The sequence below is a fragment of the Bubalus bubalis genome, chromosome 16, assembly GCF_019923935.1.
Source record: "Bubalus bubalis isolate 160015118507 breed Murrah chromosome 16, NDDB_SH_1, whole genome shotgun sequence".
NCBI lineage: Eukaryota > Metazoa > Chordata > Mammalia > Artiodactyla > Bovidae > Bubalus > Bubalus bubalis.
The window spans coordinates 60,775,813-60,801,200 of NC_059172.1; the positions used below are offsets into that span (position 1 = coordinate 60,775,813).

Sequence of the window (25,388 nt, forward strand, 5' to 3'; positions counted from 1 at the left end):
CTGCCTCCGCTCCTGTCTCCCCGTCCAGACGGCTGACCCCCAGGGCTGGCAGGATGCAGGGCAGCGCTTCGGGGCGTGCCCCGCCTTGCCACACGCACACGTATACTCTCCCACTAGTTCATTCAACGAGCAACTGAGGTGTACCCACCTTGCAGGTAGCTCTGCTAGGTAGGATGGGAGACATGGAAATAAATCACGTGTTCTGAAGAAGCTCAAGAGTCTGGTAGGTGAAAAAGGACAAGCAAATAAATAGCGATGGCACAAACAAGGTGACAGGTGCCATAAGAGGGGACAGATGAATGGCCATGAGCAATTAGATCGGGGTGGGGTGGGGTGGGCGGCCTCACGTCCTGCCCAGACCGACACAACCCGTGGCTAAGCCAGCTGACTTTAAAAAGAGGAGAGGAAAAAGATCACTGGCCCACTGGCACTGTTCCTTGCACGGGAAGCAGGCAGGATCTATTTAAAAACGGCTAGAGGCAGGTTAGTGCCTTTTCTGGCAATTCCCAAAATTCGTGCTTCCTTGAGCCGACTGGCTAGCGGGACGGAACCAATCCTGTCAAAATCCTACAGATCTTAAAAAAGAAAAATCATTTAGCTGTCGCAGCCGGGATGATAAAAGAGCCCTGCCATTCAAAGGGAGGGTCAGCGTGGGGAGGAAGGTGGGGGCTGGGGGGGCCAGGGAGAAAAAAGTGGGGGATTGAGAAAAAAGGGGGAACGCCCCCCAAATATGGATCAGGGCAACCGGCAAAGGAAATGTATGCATTGTAGTGGCTTTAGTACCTAATTAATTCGGTAATTTCAAAAACAATTTTATTTATGTTCCATTTACCACATCAAAAGTTAAAAAAAATAACCATACTGATGCTAAAATAATACCTCAAGGCGTCTATTTTTAATCAGTTAAAAAAAAATAGGGAGGGTAAAAAAAAAAAAAAAAAGCAGTCCTGGGTTTCTATACAATCTCTCCCGGGCAGACCACCAACCCTCAGAGAGAGAGAGGGAGCGAACACAGCCAAGCCCTCTCTGAGAGCCTTCCTGGCTGCCGAACACCGAGCTTGTCAAAAAAAACAAATCCATAATGGCCCGAGGCTCCTCTCCAATCTATTTTCTGCTCAGCTGGTTTTAAATGAAGTTATTATGAGTCATTAAAACACCCGCAAGCCAGTGGAAGTCAGCCAATTACAATTTTAAATTTAGCCTGTTCTCTGCCCCATTCTCTTGTTTTCTTCCTTTGCCCACAGAATACTGCTGCTGTTATTTCTTCCCTCCCTTCCTCTGCCCAAAGTGGAAGAGACAGTTATGAAAATGCAAGAGTACTGCATGGAACGCAGAACCATTCACAGGAAACCCAAGTTATTAAATTAAAACATGTAAAAACTTCTGCCCCCTCCAAAGTCAATCCCTCAGCCCAAAGTACCACCTCAGCCCACTGGATTCCTCGGAAACTCTAGACGCCATCCTAGAGATCACGGGGCTATTTTTTAAATGAAAAGCTTCTTGAGAACCTACCGCATAGCACAAGGAACTCTGTTTGGTGGTGCTTCTGCGGTGATCTAAATGGGAAGGAAATCCAAAAAAAGAGTGGACATATGTATGGAGGGGCCCCCAACCTCTAGGATGGAAGGCTCGATGATCTGAGGTGGAGCTGATGTAATAATAACAGAAATAAAGTTCACCATAAATGTGACACACTTGAATCATCCTGAAACCATTCCCCTCACCTCCAATGGTAGAAAAATTGTCTTCCACAAAATGGGTCCCTGAAGCCAAAAAAGTTGAAGACTGCTGGGTATGTACGGCTGATTCACTCTGCTGCACAGCAAAAAGCAGTGTAACACTGTAATGCAACTATACTCCAATAGAATTTTTTGTAAATGAAAAGGTTCTTGAGTGGGATCCTGTTGAGAAACATTTCCATTCATCACACCAAACCAACATGTCCACGGTAGAATCCAAGAAGAGGGAAACATACCACCCATATCTAAGAATTAATAACAAACAACGAAGTCAAAATTCAAAGGTAACGTGGGCTTTGCAATGCATGCATGTCGAGGGAAGTCACTAGATATGATGAGCTCATTTAGTTTTTAAATCTGCAAGGTAATGGTCTGTGCGGAGCCATTACAGCAAAGGAACAATTTTGAGTATTTCATGTAAACGCTTCTTCTTAATCTCTTTTTCTTACGTGTGCACACACAAGCATGTACATGCACACACACACAGAGCTGCCCTCATGACTGGGAACATAACTGCAGCTTTTCCACATCTTCCAAGAAGTAAGGAGTGTCCTTCCTGAAAGATGGTCCAATCCTACTTCTGCCCCGACCCTAATTAATGGATGAGTCTGGAAGCAGAGCAGAATAGACCCCTAGACCTCAAGGTACACTGCTCATCACCTCCAGGGCCACTCACCTTCCTGGTTCCTCTCCAAGACACACACACACACACAGAGACCATGAAAGGACCAGTGCTCTGCTCCAGTCAGACGTGGCCCAGGCAGATGGAGCACCTAAGAAAGGGGCGGCTGCCATGCTCCTTCATTGAGAGTCACTGAAGCCCAGGGTGGAGGCAGGAGACTGCCGCATGCACTGATGGACCTGGCAGCTCTGGGTGAGATGGGACTTAGGGTCCGTCCGCAGCTCCCAACCAGGCTCACTGAGAAGAGGGCCCTAAAATACAGAGGTGGCCACCAGGTCCACTGGGACCAATGGCAGCTTACCAAAGGCAGGAGAATCTGTCCTGCCCCTTGCAGAATGCAAACCTGAGGTCTGCAAACATGGCTGCCCCCACATTCTGAGGGTCCCCAGCATGCATACTAAGTCACTTCAGTCGTGTCCGACTCTTTGCAACCCCATGGACTGTAGCTCACCAGGCTCCTCTGTCCATGGAGATTCTGCAGGCAAGAACACTGGAGTGGGTTGCTATTTCCTTTTCCAGGCGATCTTTCCAACCCAGGAACTGAACCTGCATCTCTTGTCTCCTGCACTGGCAGGCAGGTTCTTTACCACTAGCGCCACCTGGGAAGCCCAGGGTCCCCAGAGCACAGCAGATGTCACCATCCTATCCTTAAACTTGAATCTCCCCACTCAGTCGCTCCAACTCTGGGGACCCCAACTCATGGTATGTACGGAGGCCCCTTCTTTCTGAAGTTCAAAAAGCAGAAGTTCCAACAACAACTGCCCGCCTCCACTGCATGGGTCCATTCCTTGAGCGGGGGTGGGGAGGGGGCTCTAACAATTGATATTCATCATCTTTTTCTGAGAGAGGGTAGCCCAAATTGTAGAAGCTTCACCAAACCCAGATCTGTGCCCTGAAGTACAAAATCTTTAGTAACAGGGTATTATCCCTTATTCAACAAACCCTCATCAAAAGCCTTCTGTGTGCTGGGTATTCTGCCAGGCCACAGGACGTGAGGGTAAGCACACTCCCAGGTGCCCAGTGGGCTCTGCATTCAGGGGCATGGTACAGACCTCTGGGAGCATGGTGCCAGCAAGATGCACTTTTGTAGCAGCAAAGTCCAACAAGGGTTTTACCAGACCTAACCCTGCTCCTCCACTCTCCCACACTCAGTTCAACATAAGGAAATATCCAGGGACCTAGGAAAAGCAGGAACCAAGCTAGAGAAGCCCCACTCTGGTCCCCGAGAGGTATGGGGCAGGAACACACAAGGCTAAGGTGCCAGGAGCACTCTGGAGTCCTACCGGGCCAGAGGAACAATTTATTCCACACCCCAACCACCCTCTACTTCCCAGTGAAAAACCTCCGAACTTTGTGAGACAGCAAAGGCCTCCCCTGCATGGCAGGAGACCAAGTCTAATGAAGACATAAGAAAGAAGCTAGGAGATGCACAGGAGCACTGAGCGAAGGCTGAGCCCGACACAGATGCAAAAACAGAGACAAAGAGGTGAAATGCGATGAAAGGAGATGGGGGAAGAAATGGAAGCGAGGAGAAGGGCAGAGCTGAAAATAAACACCTGCTACCAGAGAGAGCTCAGAAGACCACATGGAGAAGGACAGCGGGCAGAGAGAACCGTCACACCTTGGTCTGGGGGCAGCTGGTCTCTTGGGTACAGCCCTGGACACTGGGACCCAGGACAGACCAGGAAGAGAGCAAAGTGCAAGGGCTGAGGGCGAAGAGGGCAGCGGAGGACCACCCAGCAATCCTGGCAGGGTGCACACCCAAGAAGGTGAAAAGAATCCCGGAAGTAAGAATATGGCATTGCCTTCGGGCAGATTCCTCACCAACATCCTCCCCTGCCACCCCACCAGCCAGCCAGACCCAGACAAAAACAAGGGCCCGCAAGGCAGCCCAGAAGGCAGCAGGGTGGTGGGAGCAAGGGAGGAGGAAGGACAGAACAGGAGGACAGACAGACAGACGAGATGTCCCAGCATCCATCTCTCGAGGGCCATCATTTCCTGATACGCATGTCATTATCTCACTCGACAGAATCAGATGGCACGAAAGGGAGTGTGTGTTGGGGGGGGGGGTAGAAACCACCCTATTTTGGGATAGAAAAATCAGAGAGAAAGATACACACACACACGCAGTGAAACAGAGAGAGAAAGAAGGTTATTACATAATTTCCACTTTCTTCCCTCCACCCTTAAAGTAATGTTCTATCTGACAGGCTCCTCTGCGAGGGGGAAAAATGACAAATCCAATCCAAAATTCAACAGCCTGTGTTCTGTTCGGAGAGCACACAGTGTACTGTACAGCCCATAAAACTCCAAACAGCCTCCAGACACTGCCGCAATCGTCCTCCATCAAAACACTTTGTCTTGCATACAAAAATAAGATACAGCGCTGAACAGAATACAAAATCAACCCATTACAGTACAGGGAGACTGCTACTTAGCAACGAGGGGGCTCTAAAGCCTCGATGCTCTACAGGAAGCAAAATCTGTCGAGCCTGTTGGGCAAATGATAAACATTAGCGGTATTAAAAAACACAAAAGCCATGTAAATGGATAGACATAATGTGGAAACGAATTTATAGAATAAATTGGGACAGGGGGGACTTGAGCACAGGGGGAAAGGCTGGGCTCCAGAGGGGTAGATGCATGCGCTTCCCAAACCCCTGCTAAGGCACCATATGGAGGGAGAGACGTGTGTGTGTTTGGGGGGGGGCCGCTATGTGAACCCCTTTTTTCACACAGGGGCTGCAGGTGAAGGGGCGGGAGGGAAGTGGTGAAAACACTGTTTAATACAATGACCTGCCATGAACTTTCTGAACTTTCTCTATTCAGCCGGCCCAGCGTGACATCTGGGGACCCAGGCACACACCTCCAGCAGCAGTACGGTGGGAAGATGGGGGGTCTTTATCTACCCCGGGGCCCCCATCGCACCCCATGCCACCTCAGGACCTGCCACTTGCTGTAAACAAGATCCCTGGCCAAAAAAAAAAAAAAAAACCAGAAAACAAAACCAAAAACACCCCATCTGGGCTGGAAAAATCAGTATATTTCATCAGGTAAAGGGGAAAAATACCCTGGCTGTGAATCAGCAGTGGGGTTTCGGATCCCAGCCAAAACAGGAGCTAAAAGGCAAAAACCATATTCTTCTGGTCTCCGTTTAGGCTCTTGAGGCAGAAAGGGAGAAGGGGCGGGGGTGGGGGGCAGCAAGGGGCAGCGAGGAGGAGGGGGGGGAGAAATGTATTTTTCATCAGCCAGTGTATAATTTATAAACAGCATTAAACAGTTTTTGTTTTCTTTTTCCTCTCTCCCGTGTATGGGCTTGGACGGCAGTCAAGCCCGCATTAATTTCTGCTTTGGGTACAGTGTGTTCTTGGAGGCACATCTGCAAGTGATCATAAACTCTCTGGAATGCTGGCAGAACATCCAGACCTGCCGGCAGGCCAGTGACGACACCACTCTGGGAAAAAGTTCGGGAAGCAGGCCAGATTCAGAGCAGAGAGGGGGAGAGAGGAGCATGCTGGAGACAGAGCCAGGGATAGTGGCTTCTCCTCGTCCCTGCGCCCCCTAGACCAAAGGGAAGGTGAAGGCAGTCTCTGAGCCACTCACACCCCAGCTTAACCCTCGATCGGGCCCACCTCTGCAGATCCAGGACCTGGGAAGTCTCTTCTTGGTTATCTCCTGCTTTTACCCCGATGGCAGAAAGCCAAGAGCAGGCGGGAGCGAGCAGAGAGGGAGCAAATGGACCCTGGGTTCAGAGCCGCCTAGACAACCCCGTTCTCGTGTTCCTAGCAGATGGGTAATCTGGGAGGAAAGAAGAGAAAGACAGGAGAGAGAACGCAAGGTCGGGAGAAGCTGCAGGTCCTGAGCAGCCATCTTTGCATCCTCAGATGCCTCTCCATCATCAGTGTGGGACTGGCTCATAAGCTCCACCTCACAGTCACAGCTCCTTTGCCCCCTCCCCACATTCTCTGTCTTTGCAAAGAAGGACCCAGAACCCCCAAACGTTAGTGGTTCCCAAAAGGAAAAAAAAAAAAAAAAAAGAGTCCAAGTACACAATCCACAGATTTTTGACATCTTGTAAAATTTTGTGACTTCCATCCAATCAGGACGGGGGAAAGCAAGAGAGGAAACAATTGCATTTCTGACTCCAACCCCACCTGCCCTTTTCCCTGCCAGCCGGTGGCCCAGCCCCGGATGATACGCCCGGCCACACCATGCTGCTGCTGCAACCAGAAAAATCTGTCGGCCGAAGACCACGCTCTTTCCTGCTGCTTCTAACTATGGGGAAGAATCTGCTGTCGGGGTGGTCCTCAACGGCCATGGCTCACAGAGCCCGGAGAAGGGCAAGGAGGAGGGAGCATGCAGATGGGACTCCCAAAGAAAGGCTGCATGCCCCCAACAAGTGCAAGAGGCAGAGAGCACACCATACTCCAGCCATGCCTCAGGACCATCTGTCAGTCGCACCATTTCCCCTAAGAGTCTTATGAACCCTATACTCCAGTCTAGAGTACATCAAAAAGACCAAGTCCTTTCTATTCCAGAGGAATAAAAGTGTCCCTGCCTTATCCAATCTTCCAATGGTTTCTGAGTGCCCTAGGTAAAGCGCAACTCACTTTGCAACTCGAGGCCCCTTCAATCTTGCCCCTCTGCTGCCCCATGCCCAGCCTGTACTCCCCAGCTACACTGCGCATCACCCCAGGAGGCATGGGCTGTCCCCATCAGGTCGTCTCAGAAATCCATTCTACCACCTTCTCCAGAAGCCCCCTTCCTCTTCTGAACTCCTCCTAGAACTCTTTCTTAGCGATCTGCACATATCACCTTCTTTTACCATAACTTCACAGTATCAGACATCCTTCCTACTAGACATAAGCACCCAGAGGGCAGGGGTGCTGCCTGTTCTCCAGGGTTAAGTACACAGAGCCTGAAGCGTCTGCTGGCTCCAAAAATGAACGACACTCCCAGAATAGAAGCAGGCCACAGAAATATGCAAGTCTCTAAATAGTATGCAGCCAAGGCAAAAAATAGGGGCAAGCAGTGCTGGGTGTGCTCAGTTATAATCCACCAGGACATGAGGCCAAGCTGTGGGAAACACTACCTAATGGGAAACCTTACCCCAGCACATCACAGGATCAACTCGAGTCATCGCCCAAGTCTGTGGTTTCTGCACGGACATCCCAGAGCGACGATGTTCTCTTAAGAGAGAACAAGAGTGGCAAAGACACAGCGGGTCACAAATGCCCAAACAAGGGAAGGGGCAGCAAAGGACTGGGTGGGAGACTTCAGAGAGATCTGGGCGCACACAGGGGCTGGGACCCTTCCCCTGTTCCCTCCACCTGAGAGTCACGTTCCGCGAGGAGCAGCTTTGCAAAGCACTCCAGTGGTCGCTCTTTTCACCCCAAATCTCCTTCTCAGGGCTCAAACCCTCCTGATCTCCAAACCACCTCTGAGAACGCCGGGTCTTGCCAGATCAATCTCATTACTGAGTGAGTTAGGTTATTGTTTGTTAATTTAAACTTATTGTTATCATCAGGTATAACTCACAAACACTTGGTTAGTTAACGCATTCAAATCGAAATCAAAACTTCAATTAAACTGAACATTCACTACCACCATTTAGGATCTTAAAAAAGAAAAAAAAAAGAGACGGAGAGAGAGAGAAAGAATTGTCTCTAAGAAGGGCCTCCTACAGGGCAAACTTCTAATTAAACAAATTGTCAATTTCAACACAATGCAAACTGATTTAGGAGTATAAATTTGGTATTCCAGTCACTGGAAATAAGACCTCACAGTGTCGGTCTCACACAGGCTGATTTCCTCGGGTAGGGAAACGCAGAGGAGAGGAGGAAGATAATTCGAGAAAGAGGAACGCTGGGGAGGAAGGGTGAGCCAGAGCGCTTTATCTTTTCAGAAATAATATCTCCGCAGAATTCAATGAGGCCTGTTCTCAAGCACTGGAGAAACTCCTTCTTGCCTCCTCCTTCACCCCACCCCTACCAGATGAGAAAAAAAAAAAAAAAAATTAATCGTGTATGATGACAAACTTGGCTCAGCACTCTCTGTACACACTGTACCCGCAAGGCTGGCGCCCAGCCAGGCCTGGCCCAGCGCCAGAACTACAATAACAAACACAGGCCACGCTCGCCAAGAGGGGGTGGGGCGGCGCACGCACAGCCTGCAAGCAAGCGAGCCTGTGCAGTCCCAGGAGGAGAGGCAGTGGGGATGAGCCTTTGCGTAGCAGAGACGGCCTTCAGGGCAAGTCAGGAGCTCCCTGACCTCGACCCAGAGCCCAGACCCCCTTTGCCCACGCCTGCCCCCTTTTGAAAACACGGTCCCCAGGGCAACTCTAGTTCTGTGCCACTCCACGCTGCTGCTGCAGCCCCTGGTGAGCTCCTCTAAGGCGGGGGTAGCCCCCCAGATGCTCAGGGGCCATCCTGGCTGTCTGCTCCCTGCACGGAGCCTTCAGAACAGAGCGGCAAGAAAATCGCACGTCATCTAATTAAACGTCTCCTCGAAGACCGCACATAGTTCTGTTACCGTGCAACTGGGGGGAGGAATTGGAATGAGGAAAGTACAATTTCTGCTACTGGAATCTGGGAGAAGGCCTGGCATCCCGGCCCAGCCCTCCCACCCCACCTCCCCAACATGGCCAGGTCTCTCTAGAGGCCTCAGGGCCTTCACTGTTTAAAGGGCGGGTGGGGAGCAAACAATTCGAGATCTAGCCTCACGAAGCCCTTGTCGCTGTTTCCTTCTCAAGCCATCCTGACACAAGGGTGAGAGGTATGTGGGGCCAGAGAAAGAAAAATCAGAAGAGAAAAATCTGAGTCAAAGCAAGCTCTGAGCTCTCTGCAAGGGCGAACTAAGGCCCTGCTGTGACCTCCCCCATCACCAAATCCCCTTTTACAAGGGCAGTGGCAAGTGAATTTCAGAGGGACACATCATTTGCACAGACTCCAGGGACCCAGAGGAAAACCTAGGAAAACAGGCCCCAGGGTTTGCACAAGACGAGACTGTGGGACCTTGAACCAGCACTCAGTCATGGGGTGATGCATTACTCATCTTGTCGGACCTGGGGCCCCTGGACCCACCTGAATGCATGTAAGCAGCTCCTTCTCTTTCTGCCACTCTACCCACCCTACCCACACTCCTGAAGAACTGGGTTCACAACAGAGACCTCAGCTAACTCACACGTAGCAAGTGCCCTGCAATGAATCCTGGGACACAGTCTAAACTCTTTCTAAAGCAGGAGAGACCCAGTGAGAGACTGGAGCTTTCTTAAGTCGCCTGGCTTCCCAGGTTGTAGTAATCCATTCAAGCAGTGTCTATAGACTCCAGCACTGTACCAGGTAATGTGCTACACATCATGGGGACAGACCCTGTCCCCAGGGAGCTTATTCCAGTCTATTAGGGGAAAACTGAGGGAAAGGGAAGTTACATTTCCTGAGAACCTATCATGTGCCGGGCGGAGTGCTAAGTATCTAATGGAGCCTTGTGTTCAGAGGTTCAGATGGTTTACATTTCTTGCCCAAGGTCACGTGGTTAGGAAGAAGATGCCCAAATTCCTAATCCTGACTCCCAAGAAGGAGGAAATAAGGCAATTCCATTAGTAACAATAATACAGAGAAGAAAGACTGTACCCAGAGACAGCTTCAGATAAAGAAATACGGACTTGAGAAGAAGGCTTGATCGCTTCTGGCTGGAGGTGGGGGATAGTCAAGGATGGGATCATTTTAGAGACCTTGGAAGACCTGGAAAGACTAGGGAAGGGTTATTCCACACACAGAGATGGGGTAAACAAAGCCACAGAGCTCAGCGAGCAAGCTGTGCTGGTAGGCACACCAGCACCAGAGCACACCAACCAGAACACGAGTATGGCTAGCACACTAGACCCCAGGAAACAGTAAGGACCAAGTGAGCTTACTGGGCTGAGTTACAGTGTGCGAGGAAGCCTTATCCGCGGGCTGCATCACCCGCGTGGAAGTGCCCGACAGCACGTGGGGCAGAGACCAACACAGGCGCCAAGAAGCACAGAACAGATGAAACGGAAGGCCCAGGAAGGGTGGCCAACCTGTGGGCAGACAGCTCGCGGGACCCCTCACTAAACCCTGAACAACCTGCAAAGAGAAGGGGGAGCAGGAAGACTGCAAGTTACAAAAACACACACCAGAAAGCGCATGGGTACCCAGCGTGATGCCAAGCTCAGGAAGGCCTGGACTCAGAGCACTCCGGGCCAACGCGGGGCAGGTAGGGGGTGGGGATGGTGCTCTGGGGCCTGGTGTGGGGGAGGGGAGGCCCCAGGGGAAGGAAGAAAGGAACAGGGTGGACACAGACACACCCAGCTGCCTGGCGTGGCCCCGTTCCTGGATCTGGAAGAGGGAAGAAAGGGAAGGAGTTAGAGCACTTGATGCAGGGCCATGAAGGCCTGTGGGAGGGACAGCACCCCACACGTCGCAGAGGCACACGGCTCTGCAGGAAGGCAGCGTGAGCAGATACACATAAAGCTACCAGCAGCACGACCAAGGCGATGAAGACAGCGAGACAGACCACAGGCGTTCAGACTCTCCTCCAGGGGCATGGCGACGGCAACGCTCCAGGAGGACAGCTTCAGACCCGAGGAAAAGGCGGGAAGGTGGAAGCAAACAGCTATCAAACACCAACTGTAGTTTAAGAAGGGCATGATGCCTTCATCATGCATTCTGGTACCTAACTGATAGGAGTTAGCAACAGCTTGCCCTTTCCAGATACAGAAACTGGGGTGCAGAAGACAAACCTGCCTGAGGTCACAGAGATGGGGATCTGGCCAACCCCAAAGTCCAGACTCACTTCACAAACACTGAACTGCCAGCTGCCTGGAGGGCCCCGTGAGGGAGGCAGTATGGAAAGGGACAGCAGATGCTGACCGTGGACAAGATGGGAGAGAGTAAGACCAGATGAGAAGACAGTCGGCTCTTCTCCCCTAAAACATGACTCCAGAGCCGAAAAACAAGGAAATTAGAGGGAAAAGAGCACTGGCCCTGGCAGGGAAGTGTGGCGGCCTCTCCCACCGAAGCCAGGCAACCCCCCCTGGCCTCGAGGCAGCAGCCTTGGACCTGCCGTATCCGCCCCTCCACCGAGAACGCCAGGGCACACTGCCTGCTTGCTTCTCCTCCCTTCACGCCTCGTGAGGCAGAGAAGCTTTGCCCGAACACAAGCAAAAGCACCAGCAGCCGCAGAGTCGACCCCACCAGAATTGGATTAAAATTAACTTGCAAAAGACAGCACGCTGTAACTAGCTTTGTGTTCCAACCTTTCTATATCTATTTAATTAAAGGCTCCTGTATAATGTGAACCAATAGTCAGATTCATTAGACAGCGAAAACCTAATTCCACAACTGTTCTGCTAATGAAACTGCAGTCTACTTGGGAAGGTGGATCACACAGGGCACTGGGTACCCACGATGCCCCAGGAAGCCCGGGAGGGCAGAGTATGGACCCATCCAGACGGTCATGTGGTCAGGATGGACCGCTCATTCCAGCAGCCTGGAGGGAGCATCCACGGGACGGGACAGACCAAGGCCCGCTGGCAGCAGAGACGTTCACGCTCTGGGTGGGGGAAAGGCAGGCAGGCAGGAGGTGGGCGTCCGTGCTCAGGTGGGCCGGTCAGGGCATCTGTGCCTACCTGAGTGAGCCAGTAAGTGCATTCTCAGTCGCAGACTGTCCAGGAACCGCTTTCCGCAGAGCTCACACCCGTACGTCTTCATCCCGCTGTGCAGTTTCCTGCAGGAAAGGAGAAGACAGGTTGCTGCCGCTCTGGTTGCACAGAAAGCAGGCCCACCACCACCGGGGGAATTCGCAGCCAGCCCTCCAGCAGGTGGACAGGAGGAAGGGAGACACAGGGCGTGGGAGCTGGAGGTGGACCCTGACACATCCACAACCCCACAGGCGGCCGAGAGCCCCCTTTCCCGTGGACGGCTGCCAAGGCGGCATCTATACCTGGTCCTGTCCAAGGGCCAGAAGGATAGGGCGTGCCCTAGTGCCTCACCCTGTGGCACAGAGACCAAGGGAAAAAGTCAGATTCAACTGTGGAGAGAGGAAGGAGGCAGCCCCAGGACAGTGAGACAGACACAACCTTCACAGTCAAACTAGCACAGGCCATTCGTAAAGGCCGAGGTGCCTCTGCTTACCAGGCTCACAGCACGGCCCACACTGCGCTGCCCTGTGAGAGCCCCCGGCTCCCCCAGACCACCACAGACCCCAGAGGGCTGCCCTGTCCCTTCTCTGTCTTTCACAGCCCAGCGCCCACCCAGCGATGGGCACACAGCAGGCTCTGAATAAGTGTTCTTAGTGAACCGAGGCCTTCAGGGACATCAGATGCTCCTCTGAGAGCATCCAGGTGTTCTTAGACCCGCAGTCACTTCCCAACACACAAAACCTCCCCAAAGGCCCAGCTTTTGATGTGCTTTCCCTCTACTTCCCGATAAAGGTTGAACCCAGATGGAAAGAAAGGCTTGAAGAAACCAGATAACATCATTCTATAAAAGGCTGGTGGGAGCCGTTGGTGCTGGCTTTCCAAAGTACTTTCACGCACGTTATCTCATTTTACCATCACTGCCATGTGAGGTGGGCCAGCCACCCACGATCACCCCAGCACCCCAGGAAGACAGGGGCCCCGGTAACCACTGTTCACAGGTCCAGCCTGTGATCCTGGTCCTTGCCCACGGGACCCCACTGCTAAGGCAGGAGACAGCAATGGAGCCAGTGAGAGGCAGGGAGGCGGGTGGCTAGCGGGGAAGGTCTAGAGAGTCGGCTGCGGGCTGGCATGGGGGCCGTTTGGCCCGGAACTCTGCCTTTCCTCCCACCCACACTCCTGTTCTCAGGCCTCTCTGTGCCTCCACCGGATACGGGATCCACCCCCGCCTTGCCCGCCGCCTCCCCAGGGGCCTCCTCAGCCCCGAGGAACCGGGCAGGTACTGCAGCCAAAGGTAGGAGCCGAGGGCGGTGGGGCGGCAGGCAGGCACTCTTAGGGGAACCGCCCATCACATCTGGGACGCTGATGTGTTAGGCCCACAGTCAAAGGCTGGAGGGCTGCTCATACAGGACACTAGATAAACGCAGGTGGGAAGGGGAGGATCGTACATTCCAGTCAGCGGTGCCCAGATCATGACACTCAGGCCAGCCACCCACTGCCAGCACCTTCCAAATCCCATGAGAGCCCAGAGTCCATCACCGCCCTGAGGGCCCCGGGGTGAGTACGAGCCCAGGCTGGTGGCTTGAAGACCGTATCTGGGGTCCAGTGTGGCCAGCTTCTGTCGGCCATCGCGCCCAGGCCCCTTCGCAGAACTCTTTCTCAATCACAGTGGTGTTTGCTTGCCTTCCCTTTCCCTGTGTGCCAAAGACAACACATGATTTCTCAATCACAAGTACACACACACCCTCATCTGTGACACGGCCGTGCACCCCACCCCCATGTTATCTGATTCGTGGCCGAGGCCGATCCATCCCAATTGAGAAATAGTAACTAACAGTACAGAACATTTCCACCGAGCATTCTCAACTCTAAATATATTTCACAATGCCGGGCACTAGGACATGTCTTAATAGCATTCTGGGCAAAGCGGGTTTTAAAATATGCACCCAGGCGTGTGTGTGTGTGTGTGTGGGTGTGTGCGCGCGCGCGCACCCATGCATGTTCACACGTGGTAGCTGACTGTGCCTGTCACTTGCCCAGGCAGGACAGGGGTTTGCTTTCCCAAGAGCTGTTCTGTGAAGCAGCAAAAGCTTTGTCCACAGGTGGTCCCACAGGTGACTCTGGTGCACACGCTCACGGTCTGGTCAGCATGGGTTCCAGTCTTATTTATCTCCACCTTTGTCTGCACTAATGCTTTCTTAGCTTCCAGGAGTGCCCACCTCTGGGGTGGCTGTCAGGAGGAAGAGGAGGACAACACCCTTTCGGGTTGGCTTTCCCAAAGGACACTGGAGTGTCCGAGCCTTGGGTTTCAGCAGCCACCACCAGGAAAGCACCCCCAGCCCACCCTCGGGTTTCTGTTTCTTCCTCCTGCAGGTTCAAGATCATGTCTCTCACCCAAAAGAACACGTTCAGGGTTACCCCATCGCCTTGTTTGGTGCCAATGGATTTGCCTGGCCACTGGTGTCAGCAGCTTTCTTGACCAACAGGAACGGCGTGGTGTGTAAGGTGATGCACTCTTGCCTTCTACTACAGGGGGAGCAGGAGGAAGGGAAGGATGGCAGGGGAGCAGCCAGAAGACCTGGATTCTGGTCCTAACTTGGTCATTAACTTGCCTTACGACCTTGCAAATCCTGCTCTCACAATCTCTCTGCATTTTTTTCTTTTCACCTGTAAAGTGATGGATGATATCTAGTGAAAATCACTCGGTCGTGTCCACTCTTTGCAACCCCAGGGACTGTAGCCCACCAGGCTCCTCTGTCCATGGAATTCTTCAGTCAAGAATACCAGAGGGAGTTGCCATTCCCTTCTCCAGGATATTTTCCCAACCCACGGATGAAACCCAGGTCTCCCACATTGCAGGCGGATTCTTTACCATCTGAGTCTCACAGGGTCAAAATTTTATTATTCAAAAGTCTTACCCATACCCTTTTATCCAGACTCCAAGGGATTCCTCTGAGGGGTATTATCACCTCTTTGGTTGGGAAGATCCCCTGGAGAAGGGAATGGCAACCCACTCCAGTATTCCTGCCTGGAGAATCCCATGGACAGAGGAATCTGGTGGACTACAGTCCACGGGGTCACAAAGAGCTGGACGTGACTGAGCGAGGGCACATACATTCTCTCCCTGAGCCATATTCCATTTGTGTGATGCCTCACAACACCTAGGCCGTCGGGCCAGGAAAACCCAAGCAAAAAACTGACACCCATTCCCAGAAATCTGTTCATTTTAAATCCTTCTAATCCAGACAACCTAAGTTCCCTCCTTTACCCACTTGCAGTCTATCTTTCAGTGAAAGAAACTTCCAGAACTCACGACCAGCCTTTCTTTGGAACCATTCTGCTGCCCTGCACTTTCCAGCCTCCAGAGACACAGGTGTCCTCTCCTGCCCAAGCCTCGGGGTAAGGAAACTGCCCTGCTCCTGACCCACTAACTCAGCGCCCCCATACAGGAGCCGAGGGTGGTGTCCAAGCGATTCCAGGTGGAGTACAAGGACCGGGGTCCTCCCTGACTGGCGGAGAGAGTAGGAAAAAGCAGATGGGGTCCAGAAGAGAGAGGGAGGCACCTCACGGGCCCGCAGCTCAGCTTGAGCCGGTTTACCCATATCCTTTGCTTCTGTTTAGATGCCAAGAGATGGCTATAACGAGGCAGTGACCTCTCCTAATTCAAAGCAAAGGGAAATGGCAGAGAAGAATCTGAGTGTATTTAAGGGTCACCAATAGATTCTTTTTTTTTTTTTTTAATTTTATTTTATTTTTAAACTTTACATAAGTGTATTAGTTTTGCCAAATATCAAAATGAATCCGCCACAGGTATACATGTGTTCCCCATCCTGAACCCTCCTCCCTCCTCCCTCCCCATTCCATCCCTCTGGGTCGTCCCAGTGCACCAGCCCCAAGCATCCAGTATCGTGCATCGAACCTGGACTGGCAACTCGTTTCATACATGATATTTTACATGTTTCAATGCCATTCTCCCAAATCTTCCCACCCTCTCCCTCTCTCACAGAGTCCATAAGACTGTTCTAGACATCAGTGTCTCTTTTGCTGTCTCGTACACAGGGTTATTGTTACCATCTTTCTAAATTCCATATATATGCGTTAGTATACTGTATTGGTGTTTTTCTTTCTGGCTTACTTCACTCTGTATAATAGGCTCCAGTTTCATCCACCTCATTAGAACTGATTCAAATGTATTCTTTTTAATGGCTGAGTAATACTCCATTGTGTATATGTACCATCACTCATTATCAGAGAAATGCAAATCAAAACCACTATGAGGTACCATTTCACGCCAGTCAGAATGGCTGCGATCCAAAAGTCTACAAGTAATAAATGCTGGAGAGGGTGTGGAGAAAAGGGAACCCTCTTACACTGTTGGTGGGACTGCAAACTAGTACAGCCACTATGGAGAACAGTGTGGAGATTCCTTAAAAAACTGGAAATAGACCTGCCTTATGATCCAGCAATCCCACTGCTGGGCATACACACTGAGGAAACCAGAAGGGAAAGAGACACGTGTACCCCAATGTTCATCGCAGCACTGTTTATAATAGCCAGGACATGGAAGCAACCTAGATGTCCATCAGCAGATGAATGGATAAGAAAGCTGTGGTACATATACCAATAGATTCTAAATGGAGCCGTCTGTGGGAATGATCAACATGGAAACAAAGTCCCAACTGGTTTCTAGAGCAATAGAACAAACTGTCAGAACTCAGGGTCTGTCTCTCTAGAGCAGTGGTCCCCAACACTTTTGGCACCAGGGACCTGTTTCTTGGAAGAGAAATTTTCCATGGACCACGGGGTGGGGTGGGGGGAATGGTTTGGGGACGATTCAAGTGCATTACAATTATCGTGCACTTTATGCCTATTAGTGTTATATCAGCTCCACCTCAGATCATCAGGCCTTAGATTCCAGAGGCTGGGGACTCCTGCTCTAGACCACAGCCCCCATCACCTCTGTCCCTCACGGTGCCGCTGCAAAGTATCTGATGAAAATGGAAAGTCTGTCCGCCTCTTTCTTCCTGAGCCACACACACCTATATTTTCCCAGCCCGGCCATGCCTTCTCACAAGGTCGAACTGCTCGTGGCCATCTGAGGTCCTCAGCCTCCACTGTAACACAGGCAAGGAGGGCAGCTCGGGACATCTCTGCACCTTTCTACGCCTGCTGCCTTGGTTCTCACACTCTCTTCTCTGAGAAGCAAGAGCACCGGGCACGGTTTTGAGTGTAACCCAGTTCAAGACGGCCCAAGCATCTCCACACTCTAGTCAGCGGAGAGTCCATTCCCCCACAGGCTTCGGGGCCCCACTACCCACTCTTGGGGAGCAGGCCCAGATGCTCCCCCACCCCCGCTTCTGCCCCAGCATGTCCACACCTGACTCATTGGGTAAACTCACCCTGAAGGTAAGAGATTTTCAATTCGGTCCAAGAAGACAAAAAAAAAAAAAAAAAAAAAATTAACCTCTAACAGGTTTCTAGCTATTTTCTCAAGAGAGCTGAATCATTATGAGAAATCAGAGGTAAGCTAAGACGAACTTCTTAACAAGTTAACTGGAGGGAACGACACACTCCTCACTGATTCTCAACCACACAATTCTTGCCCAGTAAAACCAAGTCAGCAAGCTGCACGCTCATTCAAACCACTTTCGTGCTGTTGTGAGCCTGAACGTTCATACTCATCTGCTTTCGACTGTGACTATGTAATGGCAGAAGGCCTGTTTCGCTTTCCTTTTCTTCGTAGGGCCTAGTTTAGAAGCGACTGCTCAGTGCTGCCAAAGAAATCCCAGACAGCCTCCTCTCATCTGAACACTGCGCCAAGCACAAGAGCCTCATGGGCACCTCCAACCCAGAGCTGGAACTTCACTTGTGCCCCTGAAGTCCACGGGTGGAAGGCCAATGGTGACATCACAGCTGCACAAAGCCTGAGCTTCAGGCCAACCTCCCCTCGGGATGAGGCTTCATCTCCCCACTAGAACACAACAGGAGAGTAAGTGAGAGCAGGGAGAGGCTGATGCTAGATGCCATCCTCACCCACCCAGCCTCCAGGGACAGCGGTTCATACCAGCTGCTCCCTAAGGGGCACCCTCTGCATCTGCGCCCTGCTGGAGAAGCTCAGCCCTCCTGCACCCCACACAGCCAAGGACTAAGGGGAGAACGCTAGGAGCAGGGCCAGCACCACTGCTTGCCTCAGAGAGAGAGGTTCAAGGCCCAGCACTGCCAATATTCCATTTCTTCCCAAACTCCTCTGCCAAAGACAAATGGCAGTGAGAACAGACCAACAAGAGGGGAATTCTGTTCCAGTAACCTAAGGGCTGTCCCTCTTCGCTGTCTTCCTGGGGAGGTCAAAGTGCCTGCCCTGTGACTTTGCTGGTCACACCACACCAGCACTGAAAACTAAGATCTGTCCTGAGAGTTAAGTGAGTGGGGGAACCACCGACTCACCTCTGTCTGAGAGAAGATGCAGTGGGGAAACCATCCTAGAAGGGCCTTTATAAGATGATGCTTTCTTTGTTCTCACCCTTCACGACTCCATCCCCCACTCCCACCAACACTCTAGCTTCAGCAGCTCTGAAGGTCTTTCCAACTCACCCCTCTACTTGGTGTGAGCTCCCCCACGAGCAGAAGTCAGCCCAATGCTTGATCTTTCACTTCCTGATCCCGTGACCATCAACCTGACCTACACAGTGCTTCTAGGGGTACTCAGAAGAGATGAGGACAAGAAAGAAGGTTCTGACTCAGCTCCCCATGATGGTTTCAATGATCCCTTTCTCTCAAAAGCCTGCTGCCTCCCGGGAGTTAATACTGCCTAAGGCTCTCTACTGATCATGGGATGGCGGCCCCATGCAAACCTCCCGCTCCCATCTTGAGCCGGACCTGTCCATTGGCCCTGACTGGCAGCCGTGTCTCCCCACCTGGGCACCCTGTGAGCTGGGTCCCTTCGGGAGCTCTGACAAGGCTCTCAGTCTGCAAAGCAACAAATGGCCCTTAAACCCAGTGGTAAGAGAACCTCCCCGGCCTCCCTCACCTCTCCGAGTGGAAACAGAACTGATAGAGGAAAAGAGTTTATGCACTTCCACAATGGGCTTACTCTTCTTCCCCAGACCATTAAATTCACAATGTGCCTTAAATGTCCACTTTTCTTCAATTCAAATGCCAAGAGGAAGGCCAAACAGTCAACGCCATTCTGGGCTTAAACTTTAAGAAGAGATGAGTGAAAAGCGACTGGGTTATGAGGGATTTACTCCCAAAAGCAACTTCTAGGGAGACTGCAGAGTGGTTCTGTACATGGTCCAGGCTTCTGTTCTCTCTCCACATGCCTTTCTGTGGTGAAAGAATACTCTGAACAGAACTGTTCCGCTAGTAGCCTCCACCCTAAGCCAGGGCAAGTCATCCACAGGACACCTGGGATGCTCACGGAATGTTCTGTACTTTCGAAGGGTAACAGGGAATCTTCTCAAGGGACATCTCTCTCTCCTTTTTAGTCCATACCATGCAGCACGCAAGCATGTGAGATCTTAGTTCCCCAGCCACGCACTGAAACCGCCTTGAGAGTACCAAGTCTTAACTACTGGACCACCAGGGAAGTCCGACAAGGAACATCTTTTAATGCTGTCAATAGTGAGTGATCTATTTCAGTCACCAAGGGTCAACAGGCACATCCAGTGTCATCCTCCTTAGGTACTTTCTTGGAGTATCAAGTCCACAATTCTGGACTAAGCCATTTGTAAGTTCTTCAAATCTCCAAGCTCCTGGAAGACAGGAACCAGGACTCCATTTCTCCCTCCAATCCCTCAGCACCGACACAGGCAGCCAGAGCAGACCCATGAGAGGCTACAGCTCCTGAAGCAACTGCCAAGCACCCCGAGACCAAGGGATAGCCGACACTCAAAGCCAGCCCTGGAACTGCCTGGGTTCAGACAGGAGGCCTGGCACCCCCAGAGAAAAAAAGAAAGCATAGTTCTAATCTTGGCTAGGGAGTGGGTCACATTCATTTTCTCAAGGCATAAATAAGGGAAATTGTCCTTCTACCCACTTTTTTTAAACGTTGAGATTAGACAGTCATTTGACAAGCTGTGAATGCTTAGCTGGTATTACCGCAAATTATCCTTCTAGCAATAGAGTTCGTTGCTCTCTGACTAGTCAATATTAATAAACATTAGCGAATGCTTTTACAACACAATTTATTTTTTAATACAGCTCTTTATGTATGCCATAAAGTAAAATACCAATAAAAAGCAAGGATTTCAAACAACAGATTAAAAAAAGCAACCAAGAACTAACAGAGTGCTAGTTAACACCTTCTGTGCTGCTAAACGGGGGGCAGGATGACAGCAAGCATCCCTCTGCTGGGGATCCAGGCCTATGGGCCATGGAAGATGGAGGCCATTTGGTTGCCTCAGAGCTTTTTAAAGAGGCGTGTTTTCTCAGAAGTCTAGATTAGAAGCGTGGTATTTTGACCACTAGTGGTAAAGAACTGCCTGCCAGTGCAGGAGACATAATGAGACATGGGTTTGATTCCTGGGTCAGGAAGATCCCCTGGAGAAGGGAATGGCAACCCACTCCAGTGTTCTTGCCTGGAGACTTTCATGGACCTAGGAGCCTGGTGGGCCATAGTCCACAGGGTCACAGAGAGGTGGACGTGACTGAGCAACTAACACACATATTGACCAAAAAACTGGACGGGGGGTGGGGGACACAATGTTCACTCTAGCTCTTCCAGGAACCGTCCCAACGACCTTGGTCAAATCACTTACCCTCTCCAGATTTCACTCTGCAGCTTTGGAGCCAAGCAAGAATTGAGTTAGATGACTTCCTAGGCCTTTTCCAACCAGGTTTATGACATTAAAGGGCTGTGGGATTGACAGGGGCCTGTGCTAGCCAGACTACAATCTTCTTTGTGAAGAGTCCATATTGGTAACATCCCCTCAATCTCTGTCACTGAGCCCAGAACATAGGAGGGACTCAGTGCATCTTTGCTCAGTGAACAGACAAATATGAAAGGGAATTCAAGGAGAAAAAATGTAGAGGTTAAAAAACCACACTGCCTTTTACACATGCATGCACGCACACACGTGTGTGCGCGCACACACACACACCAGTAACAAACAGTTGTCCCTTTAGATGGCCAACAGGCACATGAAAAGATGCTCAACATCAGTAATTATTAGAGAAATGCAAATCAAAACTACAATGAGGTATCACCTCACAAGAAGTCAGAATGATCATCATTAAAAAGTCTACATTTAACAGATGCTGGAGAAGGTGTGGAGAAAAGGAGAGAAACTCTCCTACACTGTTAGTGGGAATGTGAACTGGTGGCAGCCACTATGGAAAACAATATTTTGTTTTCAGAAAATTTAAAACAGAATCACCATAGGAATGAGCAGTACCACTCATGGGCATATATCCAGAGAACACTATAATTTGAAAAGATACATGCAACCCAATGTTCAAAGCAGCACTATTCCTAATAGCCAAGACATGCAAACAACCTAGATACCTAAATGTCCATCAACAGATAAATGGATAAAGAAGATGTGATATATAGATGCAGATAAAGATATACACACAGAATGGAATACCACTCAGACATAAGAATGAGATAATGCCATTTGCCGCAACATGAATGGACCTAGAGATGATCATACTAAATGAAGAAAGAGGAAAACAAATACCATGTGATATCAGTTACATGTGGAATCCAAAATATGACACAAATGAACTCGTCTATAAGACAGAAACAGACATGCAGACACAGAGAACAGACCTGCGGCTGCCAAGGGGGAGGAGCGAGACGGGTGAACCAGGAGTTTGGGATTTGCAGATGCAATCTATTATATAGAGAATGGATAAGCAAAAAGGTCCTACTGTACAGCACGAAGAACGCTATTCAAAGCCCTGTGATAAAGCGTAATGAAAACGAGTATGTCAAAGAATGTATGTATAACTGAATCATTTTCCTATACAGAAGTTAACACAACATTGTAAATCAACTATATTTCAGTAAGCTAAATTTTTAAAATAGAACAGTTGTCCCTGTTGTCCAAAAGAGAAGACCTCCCTGGGCTTCTTGGAAAGAAAACCATGCATTCTGCCTTGGCCCGGGATCAAGGCCAATCTGGAGCTGAGTGAAGAGTGGCAGGGGCTGTCCTGAGCCTTGAAAATATGAGGAGGAACAATGTCATTCCCCACGGCATAACCACACAAAGTACAGTGCTTTCAGATAAGGCTGCCCCAGAGTGTTAAAACACAACGTCAAAAATGACAAAGGGCCATGCTAATCTCCCCGCAGCAACTGCTCAAAGAAGGATCTTCGTGGCAGCCCAGCACCGGGAGGCCCAGGCTTCTGGCTGTTATGTAACCGGCCCTTTGTTTTAAAACACCAAGTTCTCCCAAGTCATTTATTTGAAATATCTCTATCAACAAATTTCACCAAGAACAAAAGTTTTTCATTTGTGCACCAGGCTATAGGATGATCTTATCGCACACAATCTCATACGGTCTTCTTTCAACAAGGTCTTAGCGTGCTTATCTGCGAAGTTCCTGGTAGCCAAATATGATTGAAATGTTCTATTTATGCTCACTGGATTAAGGAGATGTTGCAAAACTGCACAAAAACCTGGCAGATGTAAGCAAGGTATTACAGCCGGGCCAGTTAAGATGTGAGGGAAAGAGATCAATACACACTTTTGTAGTTTTCTTTTTTAATTTTTTTTTTAAAGAAACCAGAAAAGTTGTGCTTTCAGAAAAGGGAAGAGGAAAAAAAGTAAAATACCTTAAGATTTATAGCTTTTCGGAGCTTTTTTCCAAACCCAAAACAGGGCACCATGAGGCATGCTTCATGATGTCAGCCCAAGGGAAACAAAAATAAACCCAAAATATTCTCTCCAGATCCCAAAAGGCCCTATAAGGGAACTGAACTGATTACGGATGAGCAGCGCTTTTTTGCTCTGTCACTCCTATATGAAGCTTTCAACCAGTAAAAATAGCCAATTTCTAGGAAAACCCTTTCAAAAAGCTACAGATTCCCCCTTAATCTTCCTGCTCTGCCCGGGTGTGCGGAGGAAATGTCATTCTCGTAGTTATCTAGGCTCATTCTGACATGCTCTCCCATTAGCCAGGCAGCCAAAATTCTACCACCTTCCCATCCCACTGACCAGCCATGGATCCTTAGAGACTATTGAAAATAACTGAGGTTTATTAAGGGCCTGAGGAGAAAGTTCCTGTGGAATTAAACCCTTCTGAAAATCTTCTTAATGTATACTGCCTCATTCTTTCTGCTTTAGCACACCGAAAATTGAATTACTTCTCTATGAGGATGCTGAGCTTTTGGAGCCATCATTCTGAACATCAGTCTCGAAACACAAGATGGGGAGTGCACAGATGAACCTGTATGGACATGCAATCACACTGCGAAAGTCACTGTCATTTTAATGAAGGAAAAAGGCAAAGTCCCACCGAGATTTAATAATAATACGGCTAGTGCATTTATAAATCACATCCGAGTCCGAAAGGGTTTGCTGAGGACGGTCTCAGCCACCTCGTGTCTGGGGAAGGGAGCACAGTCCGCTTTCCGTGGAAGAGGACACTGACAGTGAGTCACTGATCTTCCCGTAAAGCAGGCAGAAGTCTCCAGATCTCCCACCTCCCGCTCCACATGCACACTTGCCCACCTGAGAGAGTACGCGCTACACCCGTAACGTCCCCTCACACCCCTAGAGGCCCCAGAAAACAACCAGCAAGAGAGGAGACATGAGCACACGCCCGGGACTCACCCAATGCGAATCGGGAAGCAAACGGGGCCACCAAGCGCACAGGTGAGTCCGATGACGACACCCAGCGCCCACGGCAGGCTGGCTCCTGAAAGGACTTCATCACCTCCTACTGGGAAGACCTCAGGGAATACTTGCAGCCTCACCCCCAACGGCTGTTTAATATCTGTTAAGCACCTTCTGGGTGCCAGTTCTGGGAAAGCTAAGACTGCACTGGAGCCGAAGTCCATGTGGGTAGGTTCTGCATCAGCGTTATTCTCCATCACTGCGCTCCACTGATTTTCTGCATATCCATTCCTGCACTTGCCACGACTGACAGCTATACACCGTGTTTTTGCTGCTATTCCTTATCTCTACTAGACTGTAAGCTCCCTGAAAGCAGAAACTATCTGCTGTAGCTTCAGAGTCTGGCGCAGTGCCTGGTACAGAGTAAGCATTCAATACATTTTTTAAGTGACGGCTTTATTAAGATCATTTACATACATACCATAAAATTTACCCCTTTAAAGTTATTCTGATGGTTTTTGGCCTGGTGAGCTGCCGTCCATGGGGTCGCACAGAGTTGGACACGACTGGAGCGACTCAGCAGCAGCAGCATCATATTCACTGAGCTATGCAACTATCACCATTATTTCCATTCCCAGAACATTTCCATCACCTCCAAAAGAAACTCCCTACCCGTTAGCAGTCATTCCCTATTCTCCTGTCCCCCAGTCTCTGGCAACCACCAATCTATCTTCTCAACGGATTTGCCTATTCTGAACATTCATGGAATGGAATCATACAGGAAGCCTCTTTTGTCTGGCTTCTTTCACTTGGCATAATGTTTTCAAGGTTCGTCCATTCAGTAGCATGCATCAGTACTTCATTCTTTTTGATTTCATGGGATGATATGTATATGCATGCTCATGACCAACTCTTTGTGACCCCATGGACTAGCCCTCCAGGCTCCTCTGTCCATGGGATTCTCCAGGCAAGAATACTGGAGTGGGTTGCTGTGCCCTCCTGCAGGGGATCTTCCTGACCCAGGGAACGAACCTCAGTCTCTGAAGTCTCCTGCATTGGCAGGTGGGTTCTTTACCACTGGTGCTGCCTGTTATGTATGTATGTGAAAGTGAAGTTTCAATCACTCTGTCATGTCTAACTCTTCTATGATTCCATGCACTGTAGCCCGCCAGGCTCCTCTGTCCATGAATTCTCCAGGCAAGAATACTGGAGTGGGTTGCCATTTCCTTCTCCAGGGGATCTTCCCAACCCAGGGATTGAACCTGGGTCTCCCGCATTGCAGGCAGATTCTTTACTGTCTGAGCCACCAGGGAAGCCCTGTATGTATGTACATATATAGGGCTAATTTACACATCTAATTTATCCACTCATCAGCAGATGAACTTCTGGTTGTTTCCCCCTTTTGACTATTATAAATAATGCTTCAGTTATGTCCATGTGTGTACGAGTTTTATCTGTGGACATCTGCTTTCACTGCTCCTGGGTGTTCACCTAGGAACAGACTTGCTGGTACCTCTATGTGTAAC

The 25,388-nt window shown here is 50.1% G+C and overlaps 1 protein-coding gene and 1 long non-coding RNA gene across 5 annotated transcripts in view; one reads left to right on the top strand and one right to left on the bottom strand.

The window, feature by feature from the left end:
• The window catches only part of ZBTB16 (zinc finger and BTB domain containing 16), a 208,293-nt gene that overhangs the window by 96,328 nt on the left and 86,577 nt on the right, over nt 1–25,388 (bottom strand). For all 3 annotated transcript variants that reach the window (XM_025266867.3, XM_025266865.3, XM_025266866.3), the window contains exon 3: nt 12,074–12,171. In XM_025266867.3, the coding sequence (XP_025122652.3) occupies nt 12,074–12,171 (98 nt within the window). The remainder of the gene's footprint in view (nt 1–12,073; nt 12,172–25,388) is intronic.
• Nucleotides 13,511–17,951, top strand: LOC112579709. 2 transcript variants are annotated; one of them, XR_003104044.3, is made up of 4 exons: nt 13,511–13,639; nt 14,456–14,587; nt 15,373–15,481; nt 17,826–17,951. It is a non-coding gene; the product is annotated as an uncharacterized LOC112579709 (long non-coding RNA). The 2 variants fall into 2 exon arrangements; XR_006640101.1 differs by lacking the exon at nt 13,511–13,639 and adding an exon at nt 14,180–14,347.